At 41.0% G+C, this 24205-nt stretch overlaps 1 protein-coding gene across 2 annotated transcripts in view; it reads right to left on the bottom strand.

Annotated features, from left to right (window-relative positions):
• dennd5b (DENN/MADD domain containing 5B) overlaps positions 1–24186 on the bottom strand; it is a 65718-nt gene extending 41532 nt beyond the window's left edge. For both annotated transcript variants that reach the window (XM_034131483.1, XM_034131482.1), the window contains exon 1: positions 23833–24186. In XM_034131483.1, the coding sequence (XP_033987374.1) occupies positions 23833–23941 (109 nt within the window). In that variant the 5' untranslated portion in view covers positions 23942–24186. The remainder of the gene's footprint in view (positions 1–23832) is intronic.
• Between the last annotated feature and the right edge of the window lie 19 nt (positions 24187–24205).

Below are 24205 nucleotides of genomic sequence, written 5' to 3'. Positions count from 1 at the left end.
GACGGTTAACACCTCTCTTAATCATTTTGAAATATCTTCACATGATCAGGGGTTGCAGGGAGTCTGGATAAGGGCAGAGGACAAGTGTAAGTGTAAGTGTAAGTGTGTGTGTGTGTGTGTGTGTGTGTGTGTGTGTCACAATGGTCCAGTGTCCAAGTGCCAGGACTAAGCTGGCTCTATTGGTCCCATTCAGGACGCTACTGTGGTGATGTCATCCATCCCCCTGTCATGCTGTCAAACACTGCTTTGTTCTTTTCTTCTTCGCTTTAAGGATGCGAGGATGTAGGAAAGGAGAGGGGAAGAAAAGACAAGGATGCTGGGGAAAGAGGTGTTGAGGGTGGCGGATTCATTTTCATTCAGGCTCATGCTCTAGTCGTTCCCCCGGGTCCTTCCATCATGGGAGGCTTTTGTGTCCGCTCTTCATGACTCACTGTCACCTGACTGTGTGAGTAGATTAGCCGCTGCTGTTGATCTACTTCATGTTCTTCGAGAACTGACTGATGAAAGGACCTGAGATAAGCCTCACTACACGCAACCAAATCAGAGACACTGAAGGAGGAGGTGTGTACATATGTAGTGATAAAGGATGAAAACACATTGTTGCCCTGAGGGATTCTGAGGGGAAAAAGCCCCCTCAGAATCCATTTATCCACGTTAAGCGCGGGGATAACTGTAGTCCAGCATTCTTTACTCATGACACAACTGGTCAGCAGGCTGGCTGCAGCTTCCATACTGACACATGAAAACCATCAGCATTCAATACTCCTTTAACCTGTTGCACCCTGATTTCTGCCATAAATATAAGAAATGTTAGATAAAAACGTTAGCAATTCATTTGAATATATCCTGATTGAGTAAATTGTTCAAACCCAAGATACCATATTGTATTTGGTTGATCAATTCTGTTAAATTGATCACATTTCCTCCATCTGGCCTTACATATATGGACAAAAAAAAATGAAGAGATACATTATGTGGGTTTGTATTGTCACTAGGGTTGCAAAGGGGCGGAAAGTTTCCATGGGAAGTTAAGCTGGGGAATTTTGGAAATATTAGATTTTTTTTAAGTAGAACAGAACAAGTTTTAATTATTTTATTGAACAATTATTTGTGTAATTGAAGAACGAAAACAGGAATGTTGAGTTAAATGTTACTCATCCCCCCCAACCCCACTCATTAAAAAATGAACAAAAATGCACCCCCCATCCAAAGATCCCCACAAAGTCCCATTCAAAATGTTAAATGAAAAGAGCCCTTCTCCCTCCAAACAGTCCCATTAAACATGCACATCTTCCTTCAAGCAATCCTCTGCATTTTTGCTAAACCCTTTCAGTCAACGGGCTCTTCCTGGGCCTCATCAACATCCAACTCTGAGTCTTCCTCTTCAGTGTCACTGTCCAGCCTTGTTGAGGATGGCTCTGTGTCAGGCTCAAAGAGCCATAGGTTTGCCCGAATGCCAACCAGTTTTTCCACTCTCACATTTGTGAGCCTGTTGCGAACCTTTGTGTGGTCTCAATAGCCATGCAGTAAGCAGTGTGCTATGGCATGGATATTCAAGTGTACTTGAATGGCATCTGTTTGATTTAGTCAAGATTATGCTAAAATATACTTTCCCCAACTATATTTAAGTTCCCTATGAAGAGCCAACCTTCAATTTAGAATGGGTTTATTCCCATAAATTCCCGTGGAAAGTTTCCATCTTTGAAAATTCCCGGAATTTTGCAACCCTAATTGTCACTAAAAAACTAAATCTAGCCTATAGGTAAACTATATCAATGTGCAAAAACTGCAAGAAAGCCAAAAAGCAATTTATGAGCAATAAAAACACAAAATAAAATGTTAGCTATATATTTTAAAGCAGTGTGAGCATGCTATAAACACAATAACTTTGGTTTACACCATTGTGTATTGGCTTTTGTGCCAACTAGATTTAGTTCATTACTAATCACTTAACGTTTTATTGTTTAATTTGGAATACTTTTACGTAAACAATAATAATTGTCAACAGGTTTAGACCACAGAGGCTACTACAGAAAATATATATACTCAGTTTAGATTTGTAAAATCCTTTTTTGACTGTTCTTTGTTTTATCAAAAACGTTGTCTGTCCTTGTCCGGTTAACGGTTGTCAGCACGGTGTTGCAGTAAGAGGATGTATCTCACTCTGTCCTGTATGAATATAAAACTGTATATTAGTAAGGATTAGAAATAGCAGGATTTAGAAACACAGCTCCTTTACATATTAATAAATATGAACTATGTAAAACAGGCAGGAAGTAGCTGTCTGAGCTGCGTTTCTGTTCACATGCACGCAGCTGTTCTCAGAGCAGCTGCAGGGCTATGACAAGGTGGTGATGGTGATGCGCCCGATGGGAGTGACTCACTCTTTGCCGAGTGAAAATATATCTAAACTTTAATTATAAAGGCAGACAGGTGTGCGTGTCGGGCTCAGGTCTCACCTAGCTTAGTGAGTTTATGATGGTTTTAACCAAAAAGCTGTTCACACTCACTGATTCTAGGTTTATCTTTCTGTGAACAAAACTGAACTCTGTACAGCTGTTTCACATTTGAAGCACTGAAGCTCAAAGGGGGTTTTGAACAGAGTTGTATACATGGTAGCTTAACAAAACATCATAATGGGAAAGTACACGTGATCAAAACTGATAAGTAAATACACTTTAATATGGGTGGCTATTAATCAGAAATGTTTTTAAAAGTGCTGAAAGCAGCTTTTTTTTTACAATTTCCAAAAGATATGGAGAGAAGAAACCTTTGAAATATGTTAATAAAGGAAAACTGTCTTTTAAAACACTATCAAATTGGTGATTATGACATAACTTTGTTGCCGTGTCATTTGAATATTTGCTCTTTCTCCACAATTTACAAATACCTCTGAAATGGTGAACTTTTCCTGAACTTTTCCTACTGGCAAAAGTTGCATTATGGTTGAAGAAAACCGAAAATGATCTAAAACTTTATGAGATTTTATGAGAAAGACAGACGGGGGTGAAAAGATCATCTTGAATGACTGTACGTTGTCTGAATACAGAAGATGAAGGGAGTGAGTGGGCAACACACCAAAAGATGTAACAATCTACGCTGCGGGATGACTAACAGAGACAGGAAGACAGATCGTGATGCTGATGAACGAGACTTGTGACAGCGAGGTGTGGGAGACGAACACGAAGCAATAGAGAGGGATGAACCACTGGGAACACAAACAAGCCTGCCAACATAAGAGACGGCGTAAGAAAGAGAAAGTGAAAGAAAGCGGACAGCTGTGGAGTGTGCTGAGACAACGTTGTATTACACAGGACAGAAACAAGGGTGCTCTTTTATAACGGACATGACAACTCAGTCAAATCATCCCCCAAACACAACTGGAGGGAGCTCCGGGTGTCTGGAGCCATTTCTATCAAACGGCTGGAAGTACAACTTTGGAAAGATACAATTATTATTTTTTCTTCGTTTTTTACTGCAATAAAATAAAGTCATTGTAATTAATATGAATAAATTAGCAAAAATGAGTATTTGAGCACAAAAAAAGAGAGACATTCAGAGGGGTTAGTAGTAGCCATGATTGTTTTAATGACCTTCATATGTAGGAATGTTTAACCACAGGAAAACCTGTGGTTAAACAAAATGCCTTCTTTTCAATTGCCAGTAGATGAGTCTCTTTTGTCATCACAGACAAACCAGCAATGGAAGTCAGTCTACATTCTGCTGAATAAACAGGTATTATAATTAGTGACCAGCCAAGGTCATGATTTAGTTTATTACAAAAATGTAATGACTTAAGAGTTACTTGTAAAGTTTACTACATATGCTGTCAGTAGGACTGAGTCACTTCACATGTGGTTTATTCCTCACTTTGAGCGACTGGCTCTACAGCATGATTACAGGCCCTGGTGCGGTGTAAAAATATGGGTGCCTCCATTCTCCAAACAAACCAAATCCTAACATTTAACCCTTTTTTCATGCAGCGCAACAAGCATTCCAGCGAAGGAAAAAGAAGATCCCCTTAAAAAGTGTCATTATTGTTATCATCATATAAACCAATGTCACACGATAAGGTGCTTGCCGAGACAGTAAAGGAGTATACATGGAGGGGAGGGAGGTCTGACTGCTTTGATATCCTCCACGTGTGATCACAGGGTTTTTCCAGCTCGGCTCAGCAAGGTGCACACATACGGATTCAAGAAAATAAATAAAGATATTCAGTTGGATGTATGAAAAAGGCTTTTCAACAGGACTGGGCCATCTCCAAAAAGGCCTGCGGCGGACATCTTTGATCTTTAGGAAACATCAGTTTACAGAGCAGTTTGAGGGGAGCAGTAAAGTCGAGGGGTTGTTTATGAAGTTATATAACTTTTTTTTACTAGTTTGCCAATTGAACTTGGTGTAAAGACTACACTTTTGTTTCTTATTGCCAAACTAACAGTGAATGTATATCATATTTTGTGTAAGACAAAGCTGGATACATCTTATTCCTCTGTGGCGCACAGAGCTGTATTGTTGTTCAAAACATTTAGAAAACACATAAGTGAGACACACGGCAATGGGTGGCATTAACACACGCACACTCATTTGTCTTGATTTGATCTACAAACAACATCCTGCTGCCAAAACAACTCACTAGAGCACCAAATGTGGATGAATCCGCCACTGAAAATAGTCCCTTAAAAATATTTTCAGTAACAATTGTAAAAAATAACTAGTGTCCAGCTATTTTACAAAATTACTATCACTTAAAATTCACTATCACATAATTGTTTTGGCTCAATAAAAATAATAATAATGCCAGCTTTATTTATAAATAATTAATGTATTTGAATATGTTAGTTCTGTCTTACTAAATACTTATCCAAGCAACAGAAACATTCATTGTTCGTCTTATTGACCACACATTTATCCAAAACCAATTCAATACTGATGCTGCATTACAAACACAACAGTAACAGGAACAGTTTCTGTATGTAGTGTAATACATTTTTCAAAGACCATGTCCCAGGTGCTGCACTGTCAGACTGACTACTAAACAACGAGAAAATATGAGACCATGATGTTTTCACGTGTTTTTTACACCCTGCATGACAGCCATACTTGATTTACATTGGCACACATTAGCAGTGTGTGTTAGGAAAGAGAGTGCAGAAACAAAACGCTCAATGTTTTCAATCCTGGCCAGCTGACAGTCAGCATAAATCACTGCATACAATCAGAAGGAGAAAGGATGAGAGTGATTCAGTGAAGGGGGGTGCGGAGATGTTAGTACTCTCTTTAGCTCATCAACCCCCCTTCAGCGAAATAATTTGTCTTGGGTAAATGCTCTTGTGTCTCCATGGCTACTCCTGTGCGTCCTGTAGAACACAGAGAGGGGCTAAAGGGCCGCTGTTAATGGAGGTTACGTCATCCCATTTGAACCCAGGCGCATGTTAATTGTATTTCATTCAAACAGGCCCCATAGCTCATCTCACAGAGCTACTTCAGTGTGTGGAACATGAGGGACAGGCAGCACACAATACTAGTGAGGTTCTACAATCCTTTAAAAGCTACAAAACCAAGGGAAATGGTAAGGGAGGTTTTAAGGAGGCACATTCTCTTGGAATGGCCTTAAGGATGAGCGGGACGGTTGCATAAGCTACTTCAGCCGTACGTCCCACACTGCAGCCTTGAAGCAAACTCGCTGATATAATGGGAATGGAGAGATGAAAAGAAAAGAGAAGACACTGGGAGCAGCGAAAGTCCTATTATTTTAATAACTCGCAGGAGGGAGGGGAAACTGACAGAGGGTTCTAGAGGGATTAGAGGCAAAAGTTTAAACCATGCTGATGTTTGTACCGTTTACTATAAACTGTGAGAAGCCGACCATTAGGTGCATAAACAAAGTAGCAGTAAATGTGTGGATTAATGGATTGATCATAAACAATATTGACCCGATAATCTTTGATCTTAAAGCTATTTATTTATTTATTTGCTGGTGAGGGAATATCCATGAACTGAAAACAGACCCACTTGCTATGAGGCACGTCATAACTAATCCCTTCCTTCTTCGCATCAGGACACTATCCATCAGTCTGTCAGATTTCTAATTTCTGCTTGCCTGTCACGTTTTACCCTTGACTCCGCTGGGATAAACAATCCAAGGCACTGGTTCAGAAATAGCCGCAGAATCTGTCTAATCTGCCTCGACAAGCCCACCCGTACATGGCCCAATTACATAACCTGATGTTGACTGCAGGGGAGGAGAGAGCGCTGCATATGGCCGGGAGTAAGTGTGACCAATCACACACACACAAAAGCAGAGTCAACTAATTGGTGATGTTGTTGGAGGAGATTTCGGCTGTTTGTTAAACGCGTTCTGAGGGATTTATATTGAGCATCTGTGCTGTGACATAATCATACTGGGCTTTGCTCTCCTGAGCTCCCACCCACAGAGATAATACCGCTGGTAGATTTAATCCGTCACTTGTTGGGTTTTTAAGAGTTCAAAAAAAGGTAATCAGAAACAAAGTCTGATAGAGCATTCTCAGTTTCCGAGACACAGAGTGCAGGCTTTCCTGTAGACTACATTATTCATCATCACCACCATCTATCAGCAAAGTATTAATCCTCTACTTGACACCAACACTGCATTGTTAAAAACTCCTTTACAAGTTTACGTCCTGCATTCAAAATCCTATTGAAGAAAGATGAATGAATTGGTCAAATGCTATCCAGTTCTCATCTCCTGTTGCTGATGTATTACCCTGATATTATTAGATTGTCAAACTGGTGTGTTAGCAGCACCTTACTGTTGAGTTTATTGTGTGAGATGGGTCTCACACACGTGCGTTTGAAAATCCATGGATGATTGTATTGGTAAAAACATGTAAACAGGATGAATGGCAAATAACCTTAAATGTCATTCTTGCAAATAACAAAGAAAATATGTCTTTTCCCCCTTATTTTGAAGAGAGGAGGAGAGGATGAAAGAAGGAGACAGACCCCAGAATAAAGGAGATAATTAAATCCACTGTCTGGTTTAGAACAAATAAATAAAGTTTGCAAAGTAGCATTGAGGGACAGTACGACATGGAGTACACTGGCTTATCTGAGAGCGGTCATGCTTTGTTTACATAGCCTTATCACTCTGGCCAGAGGACAGGATGAGTTGGAACTCAAACAGCAAGAGATCAAAGTCCAATTACCAGCCAGCACATGCACACTTCTTTTCTAGAACAAGTACACATGACCAGCCAACTAAGTGCTTATGATATCAGATGTTTTTTTGATTCAAATGTGCACCTAGTAGCAGGTTTTAAATGCAGATTAACTCAATACTACAAAAGAACTGGCAGTTAATAATGTAGTTTATGGGATAATTATGACTCTGACAAAGAGAGCTAAAATGCTAATTCATTTCTGGATTTAGGACTTGTTCCTGCACTTCTTGATAGGATGCTGGTCAGGAAGATGTAAACATGGGACAACAATTCGTATTCCTCTGATCGCTTGAGAAATTAAAGGCTCCACGTAAAGCCATGTTTAAAAATGATTTTGCCAAACTTTATGTATACGTAGTTTGCGTAATCTGATCTAGAAAGTGCACGTGTCGTCTGCATGTGTTGACTTTATATAAAGCTTGTCAACAAGATATGTGCACGAAAGGACGCAAATCAGCGTGTTTGTTTGTGACACTTTATGCTCCCCCAGCAATCTGTCAGACACTTTCTGTCGCTTATGATAGCCTGAAAAGCAATTATATAATAAATAAATAAATGTTTTTCAGCCTCTGTATAATCCACTGTAGTTTGTGACCAGCATGTCTCTCAGTGAGGTGATGCAGCAGTGGCCGTAATCTGTCATAAGGGGCCTTAGTTACCGTGGTGCAGCCTATCGCAGTTATGTAAGGAGATTAACAGTCTGCCTGACATAGCACCGCGCTTCACACCGTTACAATGATGAGGTTTGTTGGAGCTGCTGTCACCTGTGTGTGTGTCACTGGGGACTAGGAGGTATTATATTTCACAATCGCATTAGGCAATCAATGCAAATTAATTCAGGCTCATTAATCACAGGTGTCTCGATTGTGGTTAGAATCTGGCCACTTGTTTCAGGTCACAGCCTGCCTCCATCTCCATGTTTTCTGCAGACCAAATTCTTGTGCGCGTCAGCATGGCCTGGGGACAAACTAACATATGTACATGCTCAGAGCACAGAGTGTACCATCACACAGTCACTGCATACACAAACACTATTGATCTCTCCGAGTAAACACAGCAAGTGCAGCACGAGTCAGTCTTTGCACTTATTGGAAGAGCAGCTGGGAAAGGGCTAGGGTAATAAAGGGAATAAGATAACAATATGGTTGGTATACTGCAGTTTTTGGAGATGTGAAATATCTACGGAACGTGTACAAATACCCAGGCCCTTTATTGAAAATATACAAATCTTTGACTGCAACCTCATTGACAGGTTAATGTCCAAGTTGAGTAAATCCAGTTGAGAAACTGTCACGACTTTAGTTTTGTCTGTCCTGTCATGGTTTTATTTTGAAATTATGTTCTCCCTGTGTTTTGTCTTCCTTCCTGTGTTTTCCCTCCTGTGTCTGATTGTCTGATTGTGTTCACCTGTTGTCCTTGTGTTTCTGCCTCCCCTGCCCAGCTGTGTCTTGTCCTGTGATTACCCTTCTGTGTATTTAGTCTTGTCTTCCCCTGTGCTCCATGTTGGTTCATTGTCTTTCCTGTCACCCTCCATGTTTGTCACGGTCAGTTTTTGTCTAGTTGCTACCTCGTGCTACCTGCTTTTTGGATTCATGGTTTTGTTTAGTTTTTTCATTGTCAACAGCTTTTTTTTTGTAAATAAAGCTTGCCTTATGTTACATTTTGAAACCCGCTTCCCTTTTAAAACTGCATTTGGGGCCTACCTTTTCCCGAATCCTGACAAACACAGAGGTTGCGGTCGAATACTCCAAAAAAACAGTCTATTCCTTGACCTCGGAGTGAAACGTCATGGGGTTAAGGGATAGTGGATAGGAGAATTCAAAAGGATTTAGGAGAAGAGACTGCGGTACTTTAGAGAATCCGACTGCACTTTCACTATCCGACGTGTTTATGATGCGCCAGCGGAGGTCATAAATGTGCGCCTGCTGCTGTGGGGAAACTATGGAAACTACAGTTTTCTATACAGCGGACTACAACAAGGATGTTTAATAAGAACGAGTAGAGGGACTACTGTAAACTCATCTAGAGACTCTGCACCGTGCTCTGATGCTGTTGTTTTATGCTTTATGAACGGGGACAACAGAGAAACATATTCTTCATGACCAAAGTTGGAATTGAAATAAAAAAGGAAAGTGAAACTTATGCTCGTCACCCTCTCCCTCCGGTCTACATTAATACAAATGATCCCAATACGTATGATTGTATGAAAAGATCTTAAAATCAATACAAATGTATTTATTATAAACGTTAGTCCTTAACATCTATCACTGTATATATCACCATTCAAACATCTTTTAAAAGTTGAACAAACCCCACACAGCTCAGTAAAGACTGTGAAATGTTGACTTTATTTGATCATTTCAGTAAAAACTAACGTTCATATTTCTCTTTTTGATTATAATACTGATGAACGTTCAAAACAAAGCACTTTGGCAACTTACCACATACGTTTTAAAATGCTTAATAAGCACCGTAACTTTCATGATATCATTTCTCGTTCATAATCGGTTGTTTCCGTGAACGGCCGACTGTTGTGTGACGGCAAATGCGGCGGCCGCAAGGCATTGTGGGGCAGCATTTTCTCCTCTCCTTTCGGTTAGGGAGGTCCAGTGGTTCCTAAGCTAAAGGAGGTTATAAAGGAAGTTTGAAACCTCCTTTCCTTTTAATTTAGAGAATTCGAACGGCACTTATCATGGCTGCCACTGAGGGACTTCCGGGTCATTTCACTCCGTTAGGAAGGTTCCTAAGCTAAATGGACTATTCGACCGCAACCAGAGATAAAAAAAATTCACGTCCAATAAAATATGTCGGGTGTGGCCAATATACTAATCATTCGTTATTCACCTGCTTTGTTTGTGTTGACATTGACTTTTAAATGGAACATTCAAAACACCTGCTTTGCAATTCCTTATTAAAAAATTCAAATGAAAAGCTACCAAAAACATTATGTCATTAAAAACAAGTAATGCCAACCTCATAATACATTATGATGGAATTGTATGACCCTGTCCTTCAAAAGGCTGACAACCCCTGGAATGGCTACCTTTCAATACATGACCAAGGCTACTGAGTGCACTGACTGATTTATGACATGTATGAGTCGTTGGCCAAGGAGAGTGCAGATGTTACACATTACGAACATTAAAGAATTGTCCATCAATCTACAAGAGAGTAGAAGCCAAGTGTGGTCCAGCTATCAAATAAAACATAATGGACTAATATAGCTTGTCCCTGTACTGAGATAATGCTGGTTCTCTCAATGGGAACCTTCATAATAAAGGACATTTATTTATCATATGCCCTTTGCATTTTCAGGGATATTAGGACCACTGGAATCTGACGGAAATATCATGTCTGCAACAATATTGCGATTTTGTTACACAATTTAAATGTTGACTTTTCCTGGTGTCGTAGGCCACATAGCTACATCTAAGGGATACTCATTTCTGAGCTTTTTACACTATTCCAGCTAAGAAATCAAGAACAATACAAGCTTTAGGGAAAATGTCAGCGACATTTCCATATAAACCCTTGAGTTCCTTAGGGACATGGTTTGACATTTCCAGACAGCACCATGGGGAACCTAAAGGCTTGGTTTCTCAGAACTGAGTTGATGACCTTTTACAAGCAAAACAGAACATTTGCCCATGTTCTATACATGTACTGGGTAATATACGAACACTGGTAGATGTTCTACACATGAGGCAACCATTTTGCTTTTATAGTACGTATGCAGTCAGTACACAACTCCCTAGGGCTGTGCGATTATGGCAAAAATCATAATCACGATTATTTTGGTCAATAATTGATATCACGATTATTAAATACGATTATTCATTGACTTTGAAAACATCCATTTATTGAACTTTAAAACAAATACAAATAATAATTTGAACAGTATCTTTTTAACTGTTGATTACCCTGAACGTATAATTCAACTGAAAAACCAATACAAAAATAAATTAAATGATACATTTATATTTAAATAAATAATATCAAAATAATAAATACCAATAAACAAGATCAACAAATATTTTGGAGCGCACTTCAACAAGCTACTAAACATATGTAAATATGATAAATACAAATAAATTAGACTAAAATAAATTAGATCCAATATTTTGCAGTGCACGGCCACAACCAAGCAAAGCAAAATAATCGTTTTTTACGATTATGTTGTTTTCGTAATTGTGGCAGGCCAAAATCGTAATTGCGATTAAAATACGATTAATTGCACAGCCCTACAACTCCCTGCTTCATTGACCACTGCAGATCCTGATCCTCTTCTGCTACTTAGAAAGTAAAAAAAAATTGGCTAAATCAAGGGCTCAGATTGTTTGAATGAACAGTCTCTGAAAACCCGTTCCGACCAACAGCTTTCTGAAATCTAAAATCTGGGGGCTCATTCAACATCTCTTGTAATGTTCTTAAACAGACTGATAAACATGCACGTGTGCAGAGTAGGGCTGCACCCGAATATCCGAATATTCGTTCGTTGGAGTACTATTCGGGTTTCAATTTCGTTATTCGTTTTTTTTCTTTTCTTTTTCTATTTATTTATTGAAAACTCAACGTAATATCAATATCAACGTAAGAGATTGTGCCACTTCGGGGGGTGCTAACACTTAACCATAAACGTTATCGTTTACTTTCTCCGTCTTTATATGTAGATATTACTTTTTCTCCGTTAATCTCCGTCACGTTGTTTCCATAGCAACAACAACTTCCTGTCAACAGCACCACTAACTCTCCTTCAAAATAAAAGCATGTCCATACAAAATAGGAAGCCAAGCCAAATTACACTTAAGACATATATACAACTGCAACGAAATGCAATATCATTTTCAATTTCAAAGAACACAAATTGGGTTATATACATTAACAAATAAATAACTATAAAACAACAATACTGTAGAATAACAAAATGAATGCCGTGAATAAACCGAAATACGTGTTGAAGCGGTTCACTGCTTATTACTAGGCTACGCACCTACCCCCGCGCGGGCCGAATATTTGAATATTCGCAGCTGATTACTACCGAATATCCGGAGCCCGAAAAATTGTATTCGGGACAGCCCTAGTGCAGAGGTGAGATGGTAGATAGGGGTTGAACTTATTTTGAGAAGTGTCTTTTACATGTTTTACACAACTACTTTTGCCACTGTGTCTGAATGTCCTTGATCTTTTTGAGGAAGGATTGACCTTTTAACGGATATCAAGGCCCCGGCTCCACGAGGACAAATACAGCAAAACGCATCGGAGTAACGCAAACGCAACCGCAAAAAACCTTCCGACCACACGCAATATACACCGGATTGTGTCAAGCTCCACGAGACGGCTCCGTTTACATCCAACCGCTGGAAAAGCTGCAGTACATATGCCGAACCTGTACGTGGCGCTGTAACTTCCTCCACAAAAGCAGCGAAGAAGAATGGTTGTCATGGCTGCACTTCTGTTTATTCTCCGCGGTGGGGGCGGAGGGAACCGCGCAGAGTTTTTCGCCGGTCAATGTGTGTTAAAGTTTAAATCTTCATGCTTCCTCATGCAGCAGCTGATCCAGTAAGTAAACCCGACAGTAAAAATAAACATATTTATAACTAGTTTAGGTAGTTTGAGAGGTAATTAAAATAGCTAAGGGTGATGATCTGACTTGAAGTGTGTGTTTTGCTCTCGCTGCTTCACAGCCGGAGGAGCTGCGTGTCTCCGTCCTGTCAGATTAGACTTCACTCGCGTTTATGTTCATATCGAGATAAAGATAAATAATCTGAATTCAGTGTGCAGTGTACTTTTGCGGGGGTGAGCAGCAGAGGTGGGGAGAGGCGGGGCTATGAAACGCATGACCGTATAGGCAACCCCACGGCCCCGTTGGACCCCCCAGAGCGCTCCGTTCCCAGATCTATCCACCTTTGGACCCGTTGTCGTTTGCGGGGTCTGTTTCTACGTTTCTGTTACGGCGTCGTCGAGCTTAAAGGGCTATACGCATGAGAAATATGCGGATTCAACCCGTTTTCGTCCTCGTGGAGCCTACGCCCAAGTCTCACTTGTTTCTTTGACATTATGCCTTCAGGACTGGCTGTTCAGAAACACTTTAAAACACTCTTGGCTGGTTGACACATTGAAGTTCAAAGTTTTGTGGTCAGTGGTTTTCAATAAGTACAATAAGAAAAGATGGACCCAAGACCAGTAAGGTTGAGTGTCTATGGTCAAGTCCAGCTAAAACCAATTTGTGAACCAACGTACCAGTGAACCAAAACAACAACCCCCAACTCCCTCTGGTCTTTTGTCTCCTTCTTCTCCCATAGACAGAACATATGGAGCTGAGGGTCAGAGGTCGCTCTGAGGGGGGGGCTGTGAAATGGCTCCCCATGCCTCCTAAGATCAACTGCTCACTTTGCTGTTGGAGACGGAGAGGGATGGGACCAGTCAGCAACAGCTAGCAGTATCCTCGGAGGTCGTGAGGTCCCGCTGACTCCCAAAGGCAGATCATCCATCATTACTGCTCCCCCCCTTACCCCCGGTCCTTGAACTTTGGGTAGCAGCACATGGGAGCCTCTCCTACACTGTATGGGTCTAGAGAATGAGAGCACACATCCCTGACACTCAACATGTGAGGCAGATGACAGGCAGGTGCAGGGCTCTTCAACTTCAACCAACAATTTGCACTTGAGGCAAACAGTGTATTATTTGTCCTGCTTTCCATCAACACAGATGGGTTGATTCCTGCTCCAAACCTACAGACTACCTGTAAACTGTTTACAACCTGTAGCTGAGTTAACAGCAGTAAAGCTGTAGTAAAGAAGAAGTTATAAATTGCTGTGACTTAGCTTATATTCACTACTGTAGGTTTTCGGTCTGCTGCATATCTAGTTTCTTCTTTCTTGTTTTCAGTGCTTGTCATGTCCACAGCTAAATGGTACACACCCTCACATTTAGCAAATTCAAATTATTGCAAAATGAGATGTAAAATAGGCAAGGTTTAAGGCTTCTCTGTACATCTTCCCTTTGCCATTCTCCACACAGCTACATCCCTTTGTCTGTTCAACATTGAGTACAACACCATTAGTGTGATTAGTATATAACTATACCTATTTGCAGGATATACAACATTATGCTTTCCCCAATATGGCCATTGGGAATAAGTATAAAACCTGTCTAAGTTTATATATGGTTGGACAATTTTTTTTAAAGCTTGTTTTGACCAACCAACCTTCCAAATTTGAAGATGCTCAACCTACAATGACATAAAACAGACTAACGTAGACCGGATTGTTTTATTTGACCGTACTTATTTTCTTTGTGACATGAATTGGCTTCTTTCCTTCAAATGTAGAGACTTGAACTCCACTTAACGGGAGCCATTTCCTTTTCCGAAAATTGGGACAAGAAATCATTACTTGCGAGTGAGACCAAAACATCAAGAGCCATTAAGTAGCTGACTTGTAGTTGAGTGGATATTAAAAAAAAGACAAGAGGATGCCGCTAGTCAAACACTGCAGAAGGGAGCGGAGACATGGTTAAAAACATGAACGTACATGTGTGTGTGTGTTACATTATAGCGTTGAGTTCAGTGTAACCCGGAGGAACTGTCAGAACGGATTAAGTTAACAGGCTTAACAGCAGCCTGGCCGGGCTAACAGAGCACGAGGCGATGAGCTGGGGAGGAAATGCAGAGAGATGGACGAAATCACTACAGGGGGAAGAGAAGAGGAAGGAAGTGATGTGATGAGCCGTGAAAGAAAGAAAAGACGAAAGAAAAAGAAAGAAAGACAGTAGTAGATGTAAAGATCTATAGCAGAAGCAAATATGCCAAAAGTGAATCAATTATAAAGTCACAATACTCTCATAGGGATGTCATTATAACCACATAATGAGATAAATTAATGATTTACAATAAAACAAGCGTACAGAGGTTTGCTCTTTGTTTTAATTAGCTATTGGTATTGTTCTTGCCATATACCATAATCTGCCCATTACCCAGCCATGGCTTTGTCAACAGGGGCATGCGTCATTGTTGTTAGCCCCTGTCATCATTAGCATACGTCAGTGGGCAGTGTCAGCGTGCAGCCTTTGTGCTGACTGACTCCCAGGCCGCTCTGTGTGGACAGATGGTCCGGGCCAGAGGGGAGCTTGAGCCGCTCAAATCCCTTTGTGCAGCCTGAGGACACTCCCACCTCCGCCCAGCCTGCACACCTCGGAGCTCCAGTGGTCTCTAAAGCTGCACTGGCTAACCTGCCAGATCCCAGAGGCAGCAAGGGAGCCCTTTGAACAAACTGAATATCAATAGCCCGGAACAGCATTAGACTGTAGCTTTAAATTCTCCAAAATGAGATCCTGGTCAGCTTCATACAGGTGTGTTCTTGGGTTATGCATGGTTCAAATGTATCTCACAGGTCAAGACATGGTTTACTAGCATAGTCCTTTCACCTTCATACAGCATCTTGTTCAAGCATTAAAGTGCAGGTTGTTACATGTCAGTCTAATGACTAAATGAGTCACTTTTACATAAAAGGCACAGCTCCAATCCCACAAGATCAGCCTGAGTAATATTTCTGGATTAACATGTCTGAAGTGAATGCCGTCAGACGAGTTAGTTAGTTAGTTAGTAAAATAATCCACAAAATGCTGTCAATGAACCATGAAGGCAATTCTTTTCTTTACATGTTAGCCTATAGATCCTTTTTCCACGTTGTGATGTAGGACAAGAGAAAGAGAAAATAACTCAAAATAAGCATCAGGCTAGGACTTTCTCCCTACTTTCACCTCCACTTTACACGTAGCAAAAGAGAAAATAGAGCTCTAATGCCATTATATGCTTGAGAACTGCCAGATTGGTGGCTGACTAATAAATTAAACAGGTGAGAAACTTTATCTGGAGACTGTAAGCATCCTTTGTTCTAACAATGCTTACCAATTAAGGGTTTAACAAAGTCTTGCCTTTATTTCAAGCTTTGGCATGAGTTGAATGACAGTCGATAAAAGTCCTGCACCATCACTGTTGCGGTCATTAATATAAACTTTCAAAATTCTCCAAACCTTCTATGTGTGTGTTTATTGCTTGATGTAGTTTCTCAGTAGAACAAGGACATTCAGTATATAATTACGTATCTTTGAAGTCGCCATTATAAAAGACATTCACCTTGAAATAGACATGCTAAAACTTGTAGGGAGAGAAAACCAGTTTCCGCTCTAAAGGGGGTTATTGGCACTTGGCTACGAAGTGGAGTTGGTTGTAAATACCTGTGCTTTAACCAATTCTCCCTGAGGTGACATCAACTCATTAACATCGCAGTTATGGCCAATGACAAACAGGGGATAAGAAACTGGAAAAAAGCCTGACTTATTTAGGCGCCGTTTACACGAGGAGAAAACTGCTTGTATCTGCATAGTTTCGCGTGCGTATAGCCCTATTATTTACACGAGGCCGATAGAAACTGACCCCACAAACAATAACGGGTCCCAAGGTGGATAGATTTGCAAACGAAACGCTCTGGGGGGTCAACCGAGTCCGTGTAATCGCCTCTATACGAATATTTCCTGAAAAAATAACGATAGCCCCGCCTCTCCCCACCTCTCCTGCAGCAACTATCAAAAATAGCTGTGTTAATTAAACGCACAAGGGGTTCTTGAATGAAATAATATTATAAAAGGCAAACCAGAATTGTTAACGCCCAATATACTCCTTAAACAAAATAAACAGAGTCAGATTTCATGCATTGATCCATTATATTGACAAAGGAGGATCTCACCCGGTGTTTGTAGAGAATATATCTCTCTTTCTGAGCCGTCCTCTCCACGGAGATGTGCTTCTTGGTCGGGATGCAATATCCACAGATTCGGTTTCTTTCAGTTTCTTTCAGTTTCAGTTTCAGTTTCGGGGCTTAAACAGAAGGGTAGCCATGGCAACATTGCAGCGGGGCTGCTGGTTGCTCTTCTTCGCGGCTTTTGGTGTATTTTGGCGGAAGTTACAGCGCCACTTACAGTCCCAGCATATGTACTACAGCGTTTCCAGCGGCCTCGTTTGAACAGACACGTTAAATGAAACTAATGCATGTGAACGGAAGACTTTTTTGAATACGCATACTGTGCATAAACGCAAACGGTCCCGTGTGAGCGGGGCCTTAGACCCTAGCCACACGGAGACGGTAACGAAAATGAACCGAATTCGATATCAAAAAAGTCTTCCGTCCACACGCAATCGGCACCAGAAACGTGTCCGTCCACACGAGACCGCTCGACCCGCTGGAGACGCTGTAGTACATATGCCGGGCCTGTAAGTGGCGCTGTACTTCTGCCACAAAATACACCAAAAGCAGCGAAGAAGACTTCACGAGCATGCATGGTTGCCATGGTTGCCCTTCTGTTTATTCTCCGCGGTGGATTTAGCAGCAGAGGTGGGGAGAGAGGCAGGGGCCAGGGCTCTGGCTCTTTTTCTCCCTCCCCGAGGCAAGCGTCTGCTCCTGTTGTAAATCTCCCCGGTAGTCCACGAGCAGATGAAAAGAAATAAAACACCTCTTCCAAGGGACGAGGGAACCGTGCGGCAGAGTTTCCGTTAGAATTTTTTATCGCCGGTCAACATGACCGTTAAAGTTTAAATCTTCCGGACAAAATTATAAAAGTGCCGGTCAAAGGTCTTCTTTGTTATTTATTGAGCTTTAAAACAAATGAATAACGACTCTATATAATAATATAAGAATAATATAGGGAGTCTCTCTTTTCCTCCCCCTCTCCTGGCAGCCTGTCAGTATTTTCGTTATCAGGAAATGATCGTATAGGGCGTAATCACGGAGCCGTTTGGCCCCCCAGAGCGTTGCGTCCGCAGATCTACCCACCTTGGGACCCGTTATCGTTATCTGCGTTTCCCTGTCGGCCTCGTGTGGCCGAACCGTCTATATGATAGAGAACTGTAGCGGATACGACCCGTAACGTCTCTGTGTGGCTAGGGCATTAGTGTGTCGAGGATTGCTGCTGTGGGAGAGCAGTGGGTGACACTCAGGTGTGAGGAGTGAGAGGTGTTACACATGGAGACAGAGGAGGACATGAAAGGGAAAGAGAGGAGGATAAAGACGATGAAGAGGAGGAGGAGGAGGGGAGGGTCCCGTGCTGCTGGAGCCAAATGTGACTATGAAGTGCTGACAAGTTGAACACCTGACAGGCGGGCTTATCTGAGAGCTGAAACTGAGAATCTGTTCCAACATCTGTGTGCGTGTTCATGCATGCATCAGTAGTGAAACATGCAAACAAGCGTGCCCCACTATTAATGTCACTGCATTTATTTCTGTACCCTGTATGCAAGGGCTGGTTTGCCTTCGCTAACTGTACGGAGGCTCAGTCACTGGTACATTTTTATATACAAAGCCATGTTAGGGAAACTTCTATCCCACATCTGCTCCCTGATCTCACGGCGAATTGTACGTGGCTACTGCCTGAGATCGCATGCTGTGGTTTTATTAAATGTGCCAACTGCTAGGACTGTCTTAGGGAAGATAGCATTTAGATGCGCAGCTCCACTGTCCTGGAATAGTCTGCAATTGAAATGGAAACTGAGCAATCTGGTGCCACTAAATGTTTTTAAAGCTCGGTTGGATGCTACTCAATCGGATGCTGTTGGTACGTGTTCATGTGGATAGTTATGTAAATTGTAATCCCTGTAATGATGCTGTATGATGTCCTTTTTGTTGTTCTGTTTATGTTTTTATGTTTCATGTGGAACCTACTTGAGCAGGTCTCCCTTGAAAAAGAGATCAATGATCTCAATGGGATACACCTGGATAAATAAAGGTTTGAAATTATTTCAATGGTTCTTGTTCTCTCTTCTTCTTTAAACAGAGATTCAGAGCTCATGTGGATACATTTACAATACTTTACCCTTTAAAGGGTTAATTTAGTGATTTAGTATTGCCAATTTCCTCATTCGTTATTGATTAATACAGGAGGATGAATTGATGAACTGACTGACAGAAAATGTATAGCCAGCAATTTAGATGATTGATTAGAGATGAGTCATTTATCATGCTAAAATGTCAATTTTTCACTAGCTCTAGCTGAGGATTTTATAGCATTGTTGTTGGGTTTTTTATGTGGGAAATAGTGATGGACACTTTTTTTTTTAAATCAGAAATTCTATAGCATTTTATATTGTACTTGTATATATTTTAAGCAATAAAATAAAGAGGCTTCGATCAAATAAATACATTCTAACAACAGTAATTACTCTTTTATCAGACCTTAATGTAGCTAAAAACAAGGTAAAACACGGGAAAGAACAACAAATTGATGACTCGGAAATTGAAAAGAAAGCAGGATTGTTCTTCGACTGCAACCTTCGTGCACATCTGTAAACTGGTTGACTTATTTCTGGTATGGAAAGTGGTGTGCAATCGGCAGTCCAGCAACTACACCGGGCCGGATGACTGTCATTTCCCCAGCAGGGGTATAAGATGACAAAGTGGTAAACACCTCACATATCTTCTTCTACAACCGGAACGTTAAACTTCTCCCCAAATTAGCTCTTCTTCACTCCTCTTACCTTTCCCGTCCACAATGCTGCTGACCCCTAATGCATCTGGTGTTAGAATGCAGGGACTATTTGAGGCTCTGTACGCCAGCCAGGGTGTATTTATACCACTGATGCTTAATGGCATGGTATGGGGTTGGGTGTCTGAGAATGGACTGGTAAAGTGGCACGATATGGGAGGAATTAAAGAAGCTGATTAGCATTCCAGCCTGGGACCAAAGAGCTCTGATCTATAACAGGGCATAAGTTGAAATCAATAGTTAAACACTGCAGGATCTTGAACAGACACACACACGCGGGGAGAGAAAGCCGTGTAAACCATGGCGCAGCCCGAGGCAGGTCTACAGGAAGTCTAGCCCTCTGACTGGAACAATGGGATAAGGAAAATAAGGCTACAGTGCCACACAAAGAGCAGGGAGGAGGGGAATCACGGCCTAAAATAAACAACGGCATACAACGCTGCTTAATGTGGGTCACTGCAATTATGGCTGCCTCAAACTCAGGGCACGAGAATATCTGGGGGTGCTGAGATGTTGCCAAATTTAAGATTGATGGAGAGCCAACGGCAACATGTTGATAATATCAATCATGGCGGCATTAGTGTCGTCCGGATGATGGTGCGTCAAGGGGGAGGACAGCAACAGGCCTGATCAGAATTGTAAATGATCTCTAGTGAAGTGTAGAAGGGTGAAGGCACATGACAAAGAAATGGGGGTGGGCAGCTTTTGGGAGGAATGAAGCGGAGGGGGATGTATTGCTTTACTTATGCTTCATTTATGTTCACTTAAGACAAAAACTGGAATCTATACACACTCATATTGTTTTTCAGTCTCTCTGTTAACGAGTAAATGGATTAGTTAATGTGACAGTCTACATTTGTTGTGTTGGTTTCGTGGTGCCTCCTGTGCATAACTCATCAGGTAATGCTACACATCAGATAAGTCATACCGGCTGCATTGCAGATAGGACAGTGGTGTCCATGATGCGCAAACGTCTAACAAACAGCCATATTGTGCCTTCTGATGGCATCACTTTGGGGGCTTCCATCGAAAGTCTGCAGGGGTTCAGCACGGTGGATTTGTACAGGGTTCCTTCACATGTACATGTTTTTTCTTCAGATTTAATACTTTTATAGATTTTGAAAATCAAAATCGCGAGGATACTCGTACAAAAACAATGTATAGAATAACAATCATCCCCTTCAACCATCAATTATGTCCCACTAGAAAGGTATTGCTGTGTTTGAATCTGCAGAGTATCTGGGTATGGATAAACCAACTGTCAAGCACCCAATCCGAATAACAATTGCTGTTTAATGTTGGGCCGTCTGTCAGTTGAGTTTTTAATGTGTGTCCCGCAACATCTTGCACTATTCAGTGGTTTCTGATGCCGATTTGAAATGACAGAGACTGTCAGCAAAAGACCTCACTCTGATTGGCCTGAGCCAACTAGTGAACAAGTAGAGAAACAGACGTCAAGCAAACTTAAAAAATAACAACTGAGGTCAAGAGGGCAGAAGAGGCTCTTTTCTTTTTTCATGTTTCTCTTATCTGAAAGTAAGTGCTAAGCGATAGTGGTGTGAAAATGGTCGGCAACGCTGCTTTGTACGTGATTTTTCTTTGTTTTCTGTTCTGCCTCCCTACATAAGCTGGATCAAACCAATCACCTTCTTGACACACAAGTCCGTAAACCACGACACTAAAACATGTGAGATGCGCGTGTTGGTAATGCAGGTCTTGGAAACTCCAGATTAAACAGATGTCCTTTTACTTTCAGACCAATAGCAGCATAGGCAGTAATTCTGTGTTTAGCATAACAATGAAAAAGCAAAGAAATAAACATCACAGGAAAGAAGAGACACGTCACAGGTGGCAGTGCTGTAATAAAAATCATGAAAGCAGCTAATGATGTCTGACAAGAACCCCCCCCAGGCCACCTCAAAGATGTGTCCCTTCACATGATCTCATCAACAATAATGACATCATCAACAGAACCGGTCATTTGATAGTTACTGTATGTTTGGTGGATCGATCTGTGTGTTGATAATACAAACATCTATTACTGACAATTGAGAAAATGTCCACTGACTCTTCTTCAATAGTAATACATTTTGGGCTGTTGGTTGGACAAATCAAGACAGAGGTCACATTTGATACTAATAATTTGTTATGGCCCTAATCCGACTATTATCTAGTCCCATAGTTAAACCACACACACCAGATGATCAGCTAGTTGTAGTGATTGGTGTTAGCAGTGCGGCCGGCCACACACACACACACACACACACACACACACACACACACACACACACACACACACACACACACACACACACACACACACACACACACACACACACACACACACACACACACACACACACACACACACACACACACACACACACACACACACACACACACACACACACACACACACACACACACACACACACACACACACACACACACACACACACACACACACACACACACATGAAATCAGTTTTTTTTTTAAAGTGCAATCACAGCTTGCTTTCAACACTCACAGACTTTACTATTGTGAACTTTGCTCCAGAGACTCAGTTACAAAGACAGAAGCTACCAATCCGACTGTGATGCAACACCTCAGCAACAAAGTCTTCAGCTTATCCTACATCCACAAGGTAAAGCTTGTCAAAAAAAGTAACTACACATTGTGGTAGTGTGAATAGGATGGTAACCCAGTCAATGAGAGAGGTGACATATCTGCAAAACCACAGCTGTACTGGAGGAGAGGGAAATGTCCTGATAGCTATGAATAAACAACAGCAATCGTTATATCAAATATAGTTATTCAAAGCTCAAAATATGCAACCTCATGAATAAACAGTGCTTTCTGCGCCACTTTTGTTACTCAAATCCTTCTCCTGCTGTAGAAGCAGCATCACCACCTCTAACCACACTTGTGGCAGCCTTAATGCAACTCAGCTTTCGCTTATTTCATCAGAAAAGACAAATAAACAAGTAAAAACGAATGAAAGGAAGTAGGGCTGTGTAATTAATCGTATTTTAATCGCAATTATGATGTTGGCCTGCCACAATTACGAAAACAACATAATCGAAAAAAACTATTATTTTGCTTTGCTAGGTTGTGACTGCAGTGCAACATATTTGATCTAATTTATTTTTGTCTAATTTATTTTTATTTATCATATTTATATATGTTTAGTAGCTTGTGGAAGTGCGCTCCAAAATATTTGTTGATCTTGTTTATTGGTATTTATTATTTTGATATTATTTATTTAAATGTAAATATATATTTATCATTTATTTAATAATTTTTGTATTGGTTTTTCAGTTGAATTATACGTTCAGGGTAATCAACAGTTAAACATATACTGTTCACATTTTTATTTGTATTTGTTTTAAAGTTCAATAAATTGATGTTTTCAAAGTCAATGAATAATCTTATTTAATAATCGTGATATCAATTATTGACCAAAATAATCGTGATTATGATTTTTGCCATAATCGCACAGCCCTAAAAGGAAGACCTTATCATGACAAGATAAGGATTTGTAGAGTTTATTTCCTTATCAAAGTTAATTAAAATGGCTTGAAAAGGTCAAACGTGACACATTTTTCTTCAGGAAACAATACATCTGACCCAAGATAATATCAAATTGACATTCTTTGGGTAAATACAGTGAATATAAACTACAGTAGTCTACAGTTATGAACAGTAGTTTGACGTTGACCTGTTTAGAGCAGTAAAGCAAGGCACAGAAAGCTTGAATCAGATGATAAACTTTAGAAAATATGCTTGGACCTCTCAGTCTTCATCCTTTCATTATGTGCAGAGCTTTGCTACACAGCAACTGTAAACCATGAGCCATTAACTGGGTATTTGAGGGTTTATAGTGTGCTACTTAAGGTGATGACTTACAGCTTTGTCAGTTTAGGTTACAGAGCTTGGTGTCCTTGATATCATAGTGTAGCTTTGCACTGAATAAAATACATGTTTTAAGCGGTGAAGGGATATTTTTAGTCAACAATGTTTATGAAATGTGCCGAGCTGAGTTGTGAATGTTTTTTCCCATAAACAACATGACACAGAACGGAGACCTCATACCTGCTAGTTCGTCCGGTTCCAGCCCAGTTTCTGTGTCTATCCCACAAACAACAAAGTAGTGTGCGAAGCGGCAGGACGCCGAGCCGGACACCGAGAAGCTGCCACTCATCCTGGCTTCGGTGTGCAGCGATGCTCGCTAGTAGTTCTCCAAGCAGCGATACATCTCCGTGAAAGAAAGGAAAAGCTGGATAAAACGCTGGATTCGGGGACACGGTTCTCCTCTTTCGGCTACTAGTTGCAAGATAAAGCTTAGTAGTTTATACTGAAGTTGCTTTTAAATGTTGTTCCTCCTAAATCTTGTCACTGGAGCTCGCGGATACACAACCTTCCGCGCCGGACCGGAGAGCGTTAATGTGAGCCTCCGCCTCCTGGA

Source organism: Trematomus bernacchii, unplaced genomic scaffold, assembly GCF_902827165.1.
Source record: "Trematomus bernacchii unplaced genomic scaffold, fTreBer1.1, whole genome shotgun sequence".
NCBI classification, from domain to species: domain Eukaryota; kingdom Metazoa; phylum Chordata; class Actinopteri; order Perciformes; family Nototheniidae; genus Trematomus; species Trematomus bernacchii.
Note: the sequence above shows the minus strand (reverse complement) of the source record. Positions and strands in the feature narration are given on the sequence as shown.